Source organism: Natator depressus, chromosome 3, assembly GCF_965152275.1.
Source record: "Natator depressus isolate rNatDep1 chromosome 3, rNatDep2.hap1, whole genome shotgun sequence".
NCBI lineage: Eukaryota > Metazoa > Chordata > Testudines > Cheloniidae > Natator > Natator depressus.
This window is the reverse complement of record NC_134236.1, coordinates 206,283,969-206,298,923: the sequence shown is the minus strand read 5'-3', so window position 1 is coordinate 206,298,923 and position 14,955 is coordinate 206,283,969. Positions and strand designations below refer to the sequence as shown.

The following is a 14,955-nucleotide window of genomic DNA, read 5'->3' as shown; positions in this document are numbered from 1 at the left end:
TAGTATTTATTTATAACTTCAGACCAACAGCATAAGAGGCCTGGTGAGGCAACTAAAATAATAATAATTAACTTCCCTCTCCCAATTACATTATTATTTTCAGGCCTAGTTTCTTGTATGAATGGTTTCCAAACAGTATAGTTAACAATACCCTGTGTGGTACGCAGTGTTGTTGCAGCCATGTTGGTCCCAGGAGATTAGAGAGACAAGGCGGGTGAGGTAATATCTTCTATTGAACCAACTTCTGTCGGTGAGAGAGACAAGCTTTCGAGCTACATGGAGCTCTTCTTCAGGGCTAGGAAACTAACTCAAGGTGTCACTGCTAAATAGAAGATTTGAACAGATTGTTTATCATAAGTAAACAACACATACTTCAAAGGACCATTCCAGGTGACGTGACCCGTTAACACCCCTTCAGTCAGGGGGAGGAAAGGAAGTGGTGCAGGGGGAAAGCAGTCCATGATTTTTCGTGTCTAGCAAAGTTACGAATTTAAACTCCCAGGCTCATCTTTTGGAAGTGTTCTGCAGGTTTCTTTTGAGGATGAGGACAGATAGATCAGATATAGATTGATGGCTTCGTGAAAAGTGTTCACCCACAGGTGATATGGTGTTTTTGTCTTTTATCATTTTCCTGTTGGCGTTCATTCGAGAGTGTAATGATGGTCTGGTTTCATACACAGTTACTATTGGGGCATTTAGTGCACTGGATGAGGTACACCACCACATGTTGTGATAGGTAAGTGTAGGACCCATAGATCTTGAAAGGTGTTGTGTGGGGGGTATTGATCATCATACAAGTGGAGACATGTCTGCAAGTTTTGCATCTGCTGTTCTGGTGTGGTCTGGTGCTGCTTTGAGTTGGTGTGTCCTGGTCTATGGGGAGCTTGCTTCTAATGATGACCTTAGAGAGGTTGTGGGGGTTGTTTGAAGACCAGAAGAGGGGGTTCAGGAAAGATTTTTTTCAGGATGGGGTCCCCACCGAGTATGGGTTGTAGCTGTTTGATGATATCCCATATGGATTCCAGTATGGGGTGGTACGTGACAACTAGTGGTGTGCAGACAGAGTGGGTTTTATTTATGTATTGAAGCAGGTTTTTTCAGGGTATTTGGGTGGCCTGTTCCATGATGCTATCTACTTCTCTGGTGGAGTGTCCTTGTTTGGTGAAGGCAGTTTTGAGTGTGTTGAGATGCGTATCCTGGATTTTCTCCTTAGAGCATATTCTGTAGTATCTGAGTGCCTGGCTGTAGATAACAGATTTCATGGTGTGTTTGAGGTGGTTACTAGAGCTATGAAGTAGGGGTGGTGATCTGTGGGTTTCTTGTATATAGTTGCCTGTAGGGTTCCATTGTTGAAGTTCTTCATGGTGTCCAGGAAGTGGATGCTGGTGTGGGAGTGTTCCAGAGAGAGTTTAATAGAAGGATGGTGATTGTTGAAGTTGTGATGGAAATCCATGGGGGAGTTGAAGTCATCTGTCCAGATGATGAAAATATCATCAATGTATCTCAGGTATATCACTGATTTCGTGGTGCATTTGTCCAGAAATTCTTCAAGGTGGCCACAAAGAGGTTGGGATATTGGGGAGCCATCATAGTACCCTTGGCTGTTTCCATGGTTTGGACAAAGTGTTTGTTGTTGAATGTAAAATTGTTATGGGTGAGGATGAAATGGATGAGTCTGGCAATGTATTTGGGGTGGAGATCTGAGGGTTGTCCATTGTCTTGTAAATATTTGAGGCAGGCAGCTATGCGGTCTTTGTGAGGGATGTTGGGGTATAGGGAGGTGACATCCATGGTGGCAAAGATGATGTTCTGAGGGAGGTCGTTGTTGTTGCGGAGTTTGCTGAGGAAGTAGGTTGTATCCTAGAGGAAGCTGGCCCTTTGTGTGAGGAGTGGTTTGAGGATCGTTTCTATGAGTCCCGATATTGCTTCAGTAAGAGTGCCGTGGCCAGATATAATGGATCTGCCTGGGTTCCCTTGTTTATCTGGGGAAGGTTTTGGTGATATCCTTAAATTGGGTAAACTGTGGTGTGGGGTTGTCTTTGAGTTCATTATAGTAGGTGGTGTTGGAGAGTCGTCGGTTGGCCCCATTAATGTATTCATCACAATTGAGGCAGACAAAGGGGGCGCCACTGTAATCCCATGGAAATTCCTTTTTCATTCTGCTTTTTTCCCCTTCCCAAATAACTCTGGAAGTGCATGTCCAGGGATTGAATAGAGCTGATGGATGGAATTAGGGGTAGATTTGGAACAGACGCTGCCCAGGGGTACCCAGGGTTGTGATGCACCTCTCCACCACTGACCCTTAGCATAAGGAAGTCTTATCTGTGCTTGCTTTGAAACAGCTCCCAGAAACCACCAATCTCTGGCAACACAAGCACCGACCTTCAGGCCTCCTCAGTTCTCGCTCTCTGTGTACCAGTAGCAAGAGGCACGCACCAACCCCCGAGTCCTCGGCGTGCTCCCTGCAGCATCCAGCCCCTTATCCCCTGGACACTTGTAGAACGACCAGGCCTCCTGTTCCCAGTGTGAAAGATTCAGCTCAGGACCAGCACTTTGCTTAGCACCACAGCACTTAGATCTATTTATAGAGAAAAGAAGAAGTTTCTTATCAAAGGATGGCAACTTCCTGTAGAGAATTTAAAGGTGTATGCCATATTGCACTTCTCATTAGGTCACACATTTTATAGGCACTCACTATGACTCATTCCAGCACTTTTCCTGGGATTTCTAAATTTCAACCTGTACACCTCAGGGGTAATTTGAATCCTTTGCCAGTCAGCTTTTTGAAATTCAGGATATATCAAAGCTTCTCCAATCTGCATTTCATTAAATACATGTAAAGTTTTACTCAGGAGTTTTGCAATCAGAATGGGGACTGTCCTGTCCTCTGGAACTTTATGTAGTTCACTTAGCCTTTCAAAACTGATGAGGTATGCTTCAGTACAGTCTGTTCCTTGTATGCAGGGCACAACTTATCCCAGCTGGGTGTTCCTTGGGTGGAGGGAGTGACTGGGGATGGTGGATTCTGCCCCGCCTGTCCCTTATGCTCCGGGCAGGCAGTCTTCCCTTCTCTTTTTCTTGGGCTTCCAACTCTTTCAGCTCCATGGCCCACCAACATGCTGCTTCTTGCTGCTTCCTTTCGGCCTCCCTCTCCTTGGCTCTCATCTCTATTTCCGACTTTCTGCTCAGCTAACCATTTCTGATGTCCACATTCGTTTTCTTTCTACTCATTCTCCAGCCTGACCAGCTCTCACTTTGTAGTTGCTTCACTGTCGCTCATGTTTATGCTTTACTTTTGTTCTATTTTCCTTTCCTGAAATAAACAAACAGAAAATAATAAAGCTGTAACCTTGCTTTTGACTGTTCCCACCCACCACACTTGAGAATCACTTAAAAGTGTTACACCAGTGATTGAAGTGTAAACCTCAGTTAAAATAACAAGCTTTGTATAAATCCTGCTTTGACTACATCACTATCACATTCTGGGGTGCAATCCAGATCAGTCAGGGGTTATGTCACCACCTGCCCTGTAACCCTGGGTGCCTCACAATGCTTTGCTGTTGAGCTCCCAGCCTGGGCCACTCATAAACAGCCTATCACCATGCAGGTTACACCCTAAGTGTCTTTGTATAATGGTAGCCCTGGTCCAGCAGCTCTTGGTCCAACAGCCTGTCAGCAACACACTAGTCATGTTCTGGCTTCCACCAGCCTGGGTTATTACTTGAAGGGTGACCCCAACACACTCCCAGTCCCAAATTTTCCCCAAAATGTGTATTCTGCACTGTCAGGCCCTCTCCTGGACAGTTCAGCTATTAAAGTTAAGTTGCTCCTATACAGTCAATAAGCAATAGTTTGCTACTTTACCTGAAGTTACCAAACAGTTCAGTTTAAACACAGCACTGGAATGATTTAGATTAAAAAATAAAACAAACAAAAGAAAATAGTTTTAAAGTGAATTCAAATATAAGAGATGAAGTTAGAAGTGGTTACCAGCAACTAAAAGCTAAAACACACATCTAAAAGTCTAAAACTTAATCTAGCAAGTTTTGGTTCAAGGCCTCTGCTCAAGATGGCCTTTCTCAATTCATGTCTTCCAGCAAGATGGTGACTGACTCTACTTGGTCAGGATCTCTCCCAGAGGCCCAAAGGTGCTGGTGCCTTTGTCTTCTCAGGTGAAAGAACTTGGGGTTCTCTGCCCTTCTCTCTTCTAGTCCAGTGAACCTTTGAAATGGATTCTTCTGAAGATTAGCCTTCAAAGCAAAGTTTATGCAAACAGTAAAGAAAATGACATGGAGTCTGATGGTGAAAAAGGATCCATGTTCTTTCTTCCCACCTGGGTTTGCTGAAATGCAAATTTGCTTTGTCCCCTGCCATTTCCTTCCTCTGCTGTCTCAAGGACCCTATTTACTACTTTTATGGAAACTGAGGTAAACACACATTCCTTTGTTTAGAACAGGCCTATTTAACAGCCGTTGTTTAGGCAGGGCTGTGTGGTTTTGGACACGTGCTAATAACATCATAAAGGGGGATTTCATAACTTTACATATAATGTTGCTACAGACATTTCACCATGATATTATTGACCAGAGAGTTATTAGTTTTCAAATGATATTTCACAAGGCATATTTTGTACAAAGATTATTACAATGGTGTGTAGGGTGTGAATTCAGGGGTGCTTTCAGTCAGTCTCCCCCAATGGGGCCAGGAGCTGTAGGTATTACTGCAATACAAACCACAGTCAGAGCGTGTGCCAGGAGCTCCCACTGGGACAGGACAGGTGCTCCCCACTTCTCCCACAGAGGGAGAAGGCATGACTGACCCTCGAAGAGCAAGGGAAACTCTCCATTTTAGAAATCAGCGTAAAGCCTGCCTGAGGAGAGTTGGTGTCTTGTGATCTGAGGAGAGTCTTGCTCAAGAATGGTTTAATTTGCTGACTGCTTGCTAACTTTTGACTGTTTTGTTATGCAAATATGTTAGGTGTCATTTACGGTCCTTAATATCCAGGCCACCTTCCCCCTCAGACTAACTTTTCCCTCCTCTCAGAGGTGAACAGACTGTAGTTTGAGAAGGAATTGAACCTGAGAAATTCTGGATGTAAAGGTATGAGCTGCTACTGCCTGAGCGAAATGATTGAGGTCTATTAGCCAAGTCAAGTCACAGGCTCATCAACCCCTATGGCCCAGGCACCTTTAGATGAGGACAGAGCACCTCAATGAATGGGTTACATAAGCCCTTGTGTCCTCACGCCAAATTGGGGTTCTGATGAACTTAAGGGACACTGCTCCTAATAGCAAGTTAGGAGGGCTTGGATTCACATTGTTTCTGGTTCCTTTTAGTTGCAGGCACTGGCCTCTGAACTAAAAACTGGTTTCACTGAAGCAATGCAGGAACTTTCAAGAATTCAGCATGGAGAGTATGCTCTGGAGGAGAAGGTTAAGAGCTGCCACTGCACAATGGAAGAGAAAGTGGCAGAGATGAAGAATTCGCTAAACTCTTTCAAGGTAGGAGCTATTCCCACCTGTTACATTCCTCAGACACCTGTTACATTCAATGCATGCTCACAGAGGTCTTTGATAAAAACGTAAGTGTCCTTGCTAGAAGACTACAATGTAACATGACTTTATTTTTTAGAATTGAGAACATCACCACGCAAGAACCCCAAAACAAAGAGAGACTAAGCAGGCTGCTCCCTACCACAGAGAGGACAACTCAACCCACGTTGGCTGTCTGGCTGCAGATTGATTGTTGCCAGTCTCAGATTTCACAAATCCCTACAAAACCCCCTAGCCTGCAAGCAAGACTAGGAAAACCCCCTGTCATTTATAATGCGAGCCTACAATTTTAACACAGTTTTAAAATATGCCACAACACCCTCGCCTGTTCTGAACAGCATAAAAGAACATGCAGCTACAGGCCAAGCCCAGAAATGAGTTAAACTAAAACAAACAGAGAAAATGAACTACTTGGAACCCATATTCTGGGTGAGGCTACTTATCACATTGGATTAACGAACTAGCTGGACTTAGCTGTAGAGACCCAAAGCCAGTCCCGTCATATCATAGGTCACAAGTGAAAATGAGTCTTGATGACGTGTATACATATGTCCCTCATCACAGAACTCCTACACAGCCAGTGCTTGGGGTGCCCAGGTCTGGGAGAGCAGGGGTTTTGTAGGTCATCGCTGAAGGGCATTGCTATAGAGTCATACTGAAGCTTGAACAGAGCCTGTCTGCTTTCATGAGTGGGAGACCGAACATGTAGATAAATGAACGCAGTTAAAACCCTCTAAGGGTGGGCTAAAGTCATTCAGAAAGTTGGGCTCAGTTGATTTCAGTGGGAGAGAAACACCTGAGCAACACTGAAACTCCAGCCTGGGGGCAGATCCTGGCCCCCATTCTAGAAGCTTTGCACCTCTCTGGCAGTGCACAGCAGGGGGAGAGATGGCTTAACCTCTTGGTGATGGCTTCTCCCAGCTCTGCAGCACCACCCCTAGCTCCTCCCACCCACCCACCCATGTGAAGTTATATGGGAAAAAGGTTAAATGGATAATTTAAAAATAAAAAAAGCAAACTAAGGTCCCGATCCTGCAAATACTTACATGTGAGTGTCCCCATTGTGGGATGAGGGCCACAAGAAGGTACTACCAGCTGCTCTCTGCGTCTCTCATCCAAAGGCCCTTAAAGACATTGGGAGTCATTCCATTGACTTTAGTGGTCTTTGAATGAGGCCCTTTGACTCTGTCTCTCTCTGCCTCACAAAAGCTTCCTTTCTCATGCTGGTTAAGGTGCCCAAGCATACTCCAGTAACTGTGGTTATGGCAGAGATTTCCAATACATGGGATAAGTTACATGCTGTTACTGCAAGAGAATAATACCATATGACCAATGGTTTCTTTATTCCAGTAATTTCTAATCAATGTGGACTGTACTCATGAGCACAGTATCATTCCAGGCATGCGTTTCATCACTACCATAGAGCATTAGTATCTAAATTCTCTAAGTGATGTTTGAATTTATTCTGGGTTTTAGGAGGAGCTCAGTGATGCCAAGTCGAAGATTGAAGTGATCAGTTCCAAGCAAGAGGAAATGCAACAGAAAATTGAACAGCTGCAACAAGAGAAACGTAGGGAATCCCGGAAAGTGAAAACTAAGTAAGGAACTAAACCCAGAGTGTCCTGAAGTGCTCATTGTTAATTAGCAGTGGCCTCCATTAGTGCAGACTAGCTTCATTTCTTCATGTCTGGAGACAGCCGTAATCCCTGTAGAGTAGAGAAGATGCTGGCCTTTAGAGGCACATCAAGCATTTCAGGTGAGACTACGTATCCAACACACCAGAGAAATGATTAACAGCTTTAATGTCCTCATTGTTGATCCAAGAGAGTTAGTGAAAAGTGACTTGAGTAACTTCAAGGTAAACCTCAACTAAGGTTTTACTGAAAAATGTAGAACTGTTTAAAAATGTAGGGTAAGCTTTTCAAAAGTGCTTTAGGAGCACAAGTTCCATTGGAAGTCAATGGGGTACCATATTATGCAGTCCCATTTGGAAGCCAATGGCATACAGTATTATACAATCCCTCTAAAGTCAATGGCAACTATGCTCCTAAGTCACTTAGCCTCTTTTGAAAATCCCACGGACAATATTACAAAAGACAGACCCTTAGGAGTATTGCAGACAATAATAGTGTGTGTACTGCTACTTACCTGGTATCCTGCCACCATGCAGCTTCCTCTGCCAGGCAAAGCATCCCAAGTACACATGACTCATGCAGTGCATGTGGGCACTGTGCCAGCATCTCTGTGACGAGGTGGCTGAGGTGACAGTTGACCTGCACATTGACAGAATGGGACGCTTGCTGGTCCCCTCACTCCCTAAGCTGGCTGCCACGGGGGTAACCCATAGGCAGTCTGTAGCACCGGGGACAACTTGCTGCTGGTGCTGTCTGTTGGGGGCATCATGTGGTTATAGTTACTAGCCCTCCTGCTAACAGCACTCAGAAGCTGCTGTATGCTGATGGTAGCAGCAGACTGAGACCCATCCAGGGATGAGAACCCTAACGGATGTTAGCCACATCACTTAATGCACAACCTGAAGGCGCTCGGATGCTATAGTGGAAAGTGTGGTAGAAGAACCTCTGTAGGACAGAATAGGAAAAGTCTGTTGGAACCCTTAGTCAGTGGAGATTGTAGCCTGCCAGGTACACAGCATTTGCTGTGTGAAATTCTCCTTATCCATTGCAACTCCTTGCAGGGGTTCTGAATAGCTTGGGTCTCTTGCGTGGACCATTGTACACCATGCACTTGTTCCACAGCAAAGCGAGCCCATGGCGCATGCATCCTGTTGTGGGGGAAAATGTCTCTGCATTCATCATCCGCTTCCTCCTCCCTTTCCCCTCTTGGCTGAGCTGCCCGATGGCCAGAGAGAGAGCTGGGGACATGTTGCTGGTGCAATACCAAAAGCTGCCACGTGACTGCCTGCCGATTTTCAAAACAGCTGCTCTGATCGGAGGGGAGGGATAGCTCAGTGGTTTGAGCATTGGCCTGCTAAACCCAGGGTTGTGAGTTCAATCCTTGAGGGGGCCATTTGGGATCTGGGGCAAAAATTGGGGATTGGTCCTGCTTTGAGCAGGGGGTTGGACTAGATGACCTCCTAAAGTCCCTCCCAACCCTGGTATTCTATGATAAGGCAATGCAAAGCAGCTAGTGTTAGCTGCTCCCTGGCTCATGCAGTTACAGCTGTAATTCTGATGTGAATTGTGTGTGCCCCAAAGCCCACTTGTGCTTAGACCACCTGGGGGGCTCCTTTTACAGGCCACATTAATAACATCCCCTTGGTGACTCTCAGTGATTTTCTAGGCGTTGGACACATCCCAAAACCTAACTCCTTTTGTGCATCCAGGCCTTAGTTACTTGGCTAAATATCTAAGAATGTATCTGGCATGACATTGTCCTGCAGCCAGCAGAAGGTGCTCCCAGAGTCATGTTAGTGAACTGTATCCAATGCAACTTCCTCATGTCATGCAAGCCCAGGTGTTGGGCCTGGAGTGCCTCCTGAGTTGTCTTGGGTTTGTATGAGCGCTCATATTTGTATTGAAGTTTGTCAAGATTACAGTTTAAGCTGAGAGTTTGCTCTGTGGTATTGTGCTTTCCAGTTGCCTCTCTTTATTTTCACAGAAGAACACAAAAGGATGAACACGGGTCACAAACGGTGCCTACACCTCTACAAGGCAGTCCGTTCCGATCGATAAATCTCCCGGAACCTGTCCTGATCAATGAAGATCTTACAAGTCTTTTGCACCATGCAACCTATGAGAGAGGTATGAGTGAGGGAGAATGAAGCAAGGGTTCCTTCCCCTTCCTCTAAAAAAATACTCCCCATAGTAAGCTTTCAAGGGATAAGATGAGACGTACATTGCAGATATCAGTATTTGTCAGCATCTTTGTGTACACACGCTAACATGGCTGGATTAGGGCAGGATATCCAGGCACAGGTCTGAGAGAGGTCTCGTGAAGTTTGGATGTATTTGGGGTGGAGAGCACTGCTAGCATTTGGATTGGCCATGGGGAGAAGCTAGTTTGCATTGATAGGCCCAGGTGCTAGGAGAAGCATGAATATTTTGATAGCTGTTGAGAGTTCTTGGGCTGGATTAGACCTGGGTTTTATTTAGGCCCCGATTCAGAAAAGCATGTACGCACATGCTTAATTTTGAAGACAAGTACCAAAGAAATATTAAACAGTTCTGTTTTGCTATCAGAACCCGTTGCTTCCAGGGTCACCTTCTGTGGACCAAACTTCTGGATTATATTCTCTTTATTAAAATTGGTAGTTAGGGAGAAAATAATTCCCAAAGTTAACTGCTCAGAAAAATTCAAAATTAAAATTAAAATGTCAAAAAAATATTCAGCATAACGTTTCATCAAAGAGTTTGCTGTGTTTTCCATTCCTTTCTATTCCCAATAAATTGTCCTGTTTTCTTCATTCCCTCTGAAGCATCTGGCAACGGCCACTGTCAGAAGACAGGATACTGAGCTAGATGGACCATTGGTCTGACCCAGTATGGCCGTTCTTATGACCCAGCTGGTAAAGAAATCAAGAGTTTAAATGGATCTCTCTCAGGAGAAGACCTAAAAGAGGCATTCCACAGGCTAATATTAAAGAATTAAAAATCTAAACTTTCCTTTTTTATGGTTTGACTACACCTTTCAAGAAGAAACCTGCTACACAAACACCTGCTCATGTCTAGCTATATTAACATCTTACGTAGCTTTCCTTCATTCTTCCACAGCCTCTGATACCAGATCCATGGCAGCTGGAGAAGGAAATGTGAAAGTAGTGTCAGGCCCTGGTAGGTGAATATTTACCTTTTAAAACCTTCTCCCGGGTTCACCAACCAGCTTCTTTAGAGGAATCCTGACAAAATGGAATGGTAAATTTATATAATTATTTCCAGCTAATGCTGAGTTTTGCTCCGGAAAAACAAATACTTCAAAGTCAATTAGCGCAGTGGTTTAACTGAACTCCTGGTAGATTTGGATGTGTGATAAAAGAATCTTTGCAAGAATGTGGTTTTCTTTTTCTGGTTTTTTGCAAGAACAGACCAAAATTTCCAGTGCAAATTTACCATAGTCACCAGAAGCATTTTACAATTCAGGATGTTTCTTTCACTTTGGTTCTCTTTAAAAAAAAATCTGGGGAAATTAGCTACGTTTTCTATTAGAATCCAAGAGCAAAGGGTTTTCATTAATGCCATTGCAGCCCAGTGAGCATAATCTCCCCTCCCACATCTCTTCTTCATTATTTATTAAACTTGGAGGGCCAGATCCTCAGATGGTGCAAAATGGCATAGCTCCATGAAAGTCAATAGAGCTGCATCAATTGATACCAGCTGAAGATCTGGTATTTATGCTATAATTATAATAATTCTCTCCATTTATATTACACCATTCATCAAGGAGCTCACAGTACTTCTCCCACATTAATGAAATGTCCTCAAATCCCAGTGAGTGGGTAGGCATCATTATACCCATTTTACAGATAAACTAAGGGATATAGAGGCCTACATTTTCAAAAGCTGGCTTCTCATTTTGGCTGCTTATTTGGTGTCTAATTTTAAGTACTCAAGTTTGAAAATTTGGGCAGGGTCTGATTTTTATAAGTGCTGAGAATTGGCACTTATGGGAGTGAACAGGAGCTTTGGATGCACGGCACCCTTGGAAAATCAAGTCATAGGTTTCTCAACCTGGAGACTCCAAAATTAAGGCAACTCAAACGAGAAGCCAGTTTTGAATTTGCGGTCCTAAGCAGCTAGCGCAGTAGGAAACTGGGTGTCCTGATTTCCAATCCCCACCCCCCACCACCATTCTGACCATCAGAGGCTTTTCTGTGAATCCTTTCATTTATACCAATTAAAGGGATAGATAAGAGTGACAAGGACCTAGCAAGACAAGTCAGGCACATTGTGGAGAATCCACTAGTGACCCCTATATATTTAGAAACTTTCTTCCCGGTTTTCCACCCCTCCTATCTGTTCTTGTTTGCACTGTTACAATAGTGATTTCTTCACAGTGCTGTCTTTACTGTATTGGATGCTTTTAGGAAGAGATTTTCAAAAGGGTGGCATCCATCTTCTGAGTGGAATTTGCACTTGCATTTTCACAGTGGCATTTGAATTGGTGGTGCAAATCTGAATATTTGAACCAGTACCTGATTGCTGGTGCAAACCAGTGCTCTGACTTGCAACTGCAAAGCATTCTTCAGGCAACAAGAAGTCAGGTGTCATTTTTGCAAGTTCAAATTGCCCCTACAGGCAGGGGAACTTGGGCTTCATCCCTGTGGAAAAGTATATCCACTGTAAACTGTCTATTAGGGGTGCTGTACAGCATCCCTATCACTTTGGAAGGGACGTGCTTTGTAATTATTATTACATAGCAGTTTTTCATGCAGACTTTTTACAAAGATTGCAAAGTCCTGACAGTAGCTTGTGGTTTCTAGGTGGGAGCAGTGCAAATCCAGAGACAGAAGAAAGCCTCAAGCCTTCCCTGCCAGCTGACATTCAGCCAAAGGGTCACCCCACATCGACTGTGTGGAAGCAGCCCAAAGACAGTAAAGAGTGGGGTGATGAATATATTTCTAAGGAGCACTCAGACAGAGTGAAGGAAACAGGCCAAAGCAGATACACTTCAGTGGACAATGTCTTATGTGAAACTTCTTTCGCTGGTAAGACTAATAAAAGCAGCTGTGGCTAAAAAGCATGGAGGCTTTGGGATTCTAGAAGCCATCAGCACTAGTCTGGAATCAAATGAGTTAGCAATGGGACCTACGAGTAGTTTAAGTTGCAAGTTTGTTTTAGGTTTCAGAGGAGAGCTAGCTGAAATGCAGGATTTCCCATTTGCGAGAAATGCTGGCATTCCAAAATTTGAGTTAGGGGAACAAAACCAATTTTCTTCTAAATTTTCCATGAACCAGAAATGCCCCCCCAAATTTCTTTTTAGAACCACCAGCAAAGGGTGTTTTCAGACATAAAATCTGCTCACCAGGACCCTGACAGCTGATGAGTGACATTAACATTAAACTGATCCAATAGAAGATATTAGCTCATCCACCTTGTCTCATTGACATTCTTGTCCCTTTTATGCTGCTAATTGGGATTTGCCATGACGACAACAAAGTGGGTGACATTTTCAGCCGAAACCTTTTTTGGCAAAAAATTCAGATGTGGCAACACCATCACGCCGTGAGAATTCATGTCAGTTTGGCGGAACTGTTTCAGTCCATAGGAATTCCAAATTTTTTCAAAATTTGACATTTTCAAAACAAACCATTTCAGTGTTTTGGTTTGAAATGAATGTCCATTTAGAGACTTCCTTTAATTTTATTAAACAATGAAAAACGTTACAGAAAGACTTGATATTGAAACAAAATGTTTCAGGTTGAACAAAATGTTTTGTTTGACCCAAAAAGATTTTGGTTTTTTTCAGAATTGCCAGCAAATCAAATAATCCATTTTTCGCACAACTCTGTTTGTAACTGCCCCATCGATTGATAGCCCCTGAGAGAAGGATGCATGCAAAACCCTGCCTCGGTTTGGAGGGAGCTGCCTGAGTGCTATTCTGGGACCATGCGGCTCTCAGTCCTGTAGGAACAAGAATTGGAAAGGCCTGTGCTGTGTTCCTGAGGGGCTCCAGACAGACTGATGCAGTTCTTTGTTGGTTAGATTACAGAGGGTGTATTTATCATGCCCTTTACAGATAAGGTTGCCTGACATTTCCATTATAAAGGTCCTTTTACAGTTGCACATAATTTTCCCTGGGACAGCCCATAGTTCACAGCAGGCCACACCTGCGGAGTCCTTTAAAAAGGAACAAAAAACCTTACCCTCCTTGTAGCCTTGCTCCTCAGTCCTTTATATCTTTGGCAATGGACAAACTTTCTGTCCCTGGGATTGTTCCTTCTGCCTGGTCTTTCTCTGAGGTCACAGAGCATCTGTGGCAAAGTACAAAGAAGCAAATAGTTTTGCTTCTCCATCTCAGCTAGGAGAGACTATTCTTCCACATCCCATTCCCTCAAAGTCTCTGCCTCTTCTGCGGGAGGAAGCTGATTATATATGCTGTGTATCCTTCCCAGCATGCTTTGCTTCAGAGCCCTACAGTTCTTAGCAGGCCCAGGAGTACTGACCCCAACATTCCCTCTGGGCTGCAAGAGTAGGCTTCAGTCTCAGGCCCTGAACAGCAGCAAATCTCTCGCTCTGCTTCCTCCCCGAAATCACTTCCGCTTTCTCAGTGGCTGTTTTTTCTTGCCACACCCCTAAATCCAGTGAAAATGCTAGAGACTTCCCACATCAGTCTTAAAGAGCCAGTATGCTCATTATACTCACTTTTGGGCTGGACTCTCCTCATTGGTGAATTGTTTTGAGTGGCAGTCACAAGGCAAGTCCAGGGAACAACTGCATTCCTTGGGGAAGCCGGGGGCTAATTCAGCCCCTGTCATATGTTAGAGCGGCCACAGGGCTGCTCTAGCTTATGATGTAACAGCCTCTTAGAGATAGAGGTGGCATAGACAGTTCTGAGTCAACTGTGGGTTCCTCCGCACCAAAGGAAATCCCAACTTCTCTGCTAGTGCATTCTAAGTGGTGCAAACAGGCGAAGGATCTGGCCCTGACTGTTCTCAGTGGAATAGTGTATTTGATGTAAAGGGTAGTATAATTACTAGAGATGCAGCAATTTAGTAGCAAATTTGATGTGAATTTTCTGTTTATGATATCTAAAAAACCTGATCTTTCAGAAACTCTGGCGTTCAAGGGGAGAGACACACTTGTTTTCAGTCTTCCTTTGTAAATAGACTGTGGACATCAGAAATGGTCCTGATCCTGGGTGGAGCACTTTGCAGGATCAGGGCTAGCAGTTGATATTTGTGGGGAAAATTACATGAAAAGAGGAAGCTCCTTCAGTCTTTCCCTTCCAACTCTACAGTCAAACACAAGCGTGCAGCTTTTAACATGTTCTTTTAAATCAAACTTTTTGTTGAAGCCAAAAGGCAGAGCATTGCTTTGGAGCTGCTCGAATCCGAGAGGAAATATGTCATCAACCTGTCCCTGATCCTGAAGATCAAAGCCACGTTGCAAGGCTCAGACGTGAAGAGGAACACCAAAGAGAGAAGGTATTGTAACCGTCACACTGACTTTTATAAAAGGACCTTTTCAACATTCAGAGTTCTTTTTCCCCAAAAAAATTTTTGGGAACTTTCTCTTAGCCACTTTGAAACCTTTAAGTGCCTAATATTTTTTATAGCCAGAAAGCTTTAGGTATTTAAAATTTTTAACCTGGGTAAAAGATTCTGCCTTTTCCTGCCTCTCTGCTTTCATCAATTCATAGATTCCAAGGCCAGAAGGGACAACTGTGATCATCTAGTCTGACCTCCTGTATAACACAGGCCATAGAACTTCCCCAAACTAATCCCTTG

At 43.9% G+C, this 14,955-nt stretch overlaps 1 protein-coding gene and 1 long non-coding RNA gene across 2 annotated transcripts in view; one reads left to right on the top strand and one right to left on the bottom strand.

The window, feature by feature from the left end:
- Positions 1-14,955, top strand: part of ARHGEF33 (Rho guanine nucleotide exchange factor 33) — a 47,601-nt gene that overhangs the window by 14,835 nt on the left and 17,811 nt on the right. Inside the window, exons 4-9 of the mRNA XM_074949764.1 lie at positions 5,337-5,501; positions 7,029-7,150; positions 9,171-9,313; positions 10,283-10,342; positions 11,989-12,213; positions 14,523-14,652. Of these exons, the coding sequence (XP_074805865.1) occupies positions 5,337-5,501; positions 7,029-7,150; positions 9,171-9,313; positions 10,283-10,342; positions 11,989-12,213; positions 14,523-14,652 (845 nt within the window). The remainder of the gene's footprint in view (positions 1-5,336; positions 5,502-7,028; positions 7,151-9,170; positions 9,314-10,282; positions 10,343-11,988; positions 12,214-14,522; positions 14,653-14,955) is intronic.
- Positions 85-14,955, bottom strand: part of LOC141985541 (uncharacterized) — a 38,502-nt gene continuing 23,631 nt past the window's right edge. The window contains exons 4-6 of the long non-coding RNA XR_012638955.1: positions 13,372-13,479; positions 10,359-10,407; positions 85-3,313 (exon numbers count right to left, since the gene is read on the bottom strand). This is a non-coding gene — a long non-coding RNA (uncharacterized LOC141985541). The remainder of the gene's footprint in view (positions 3,314-10,358; positions 10,408-13,371; positions 13,480-14,955) is intronic.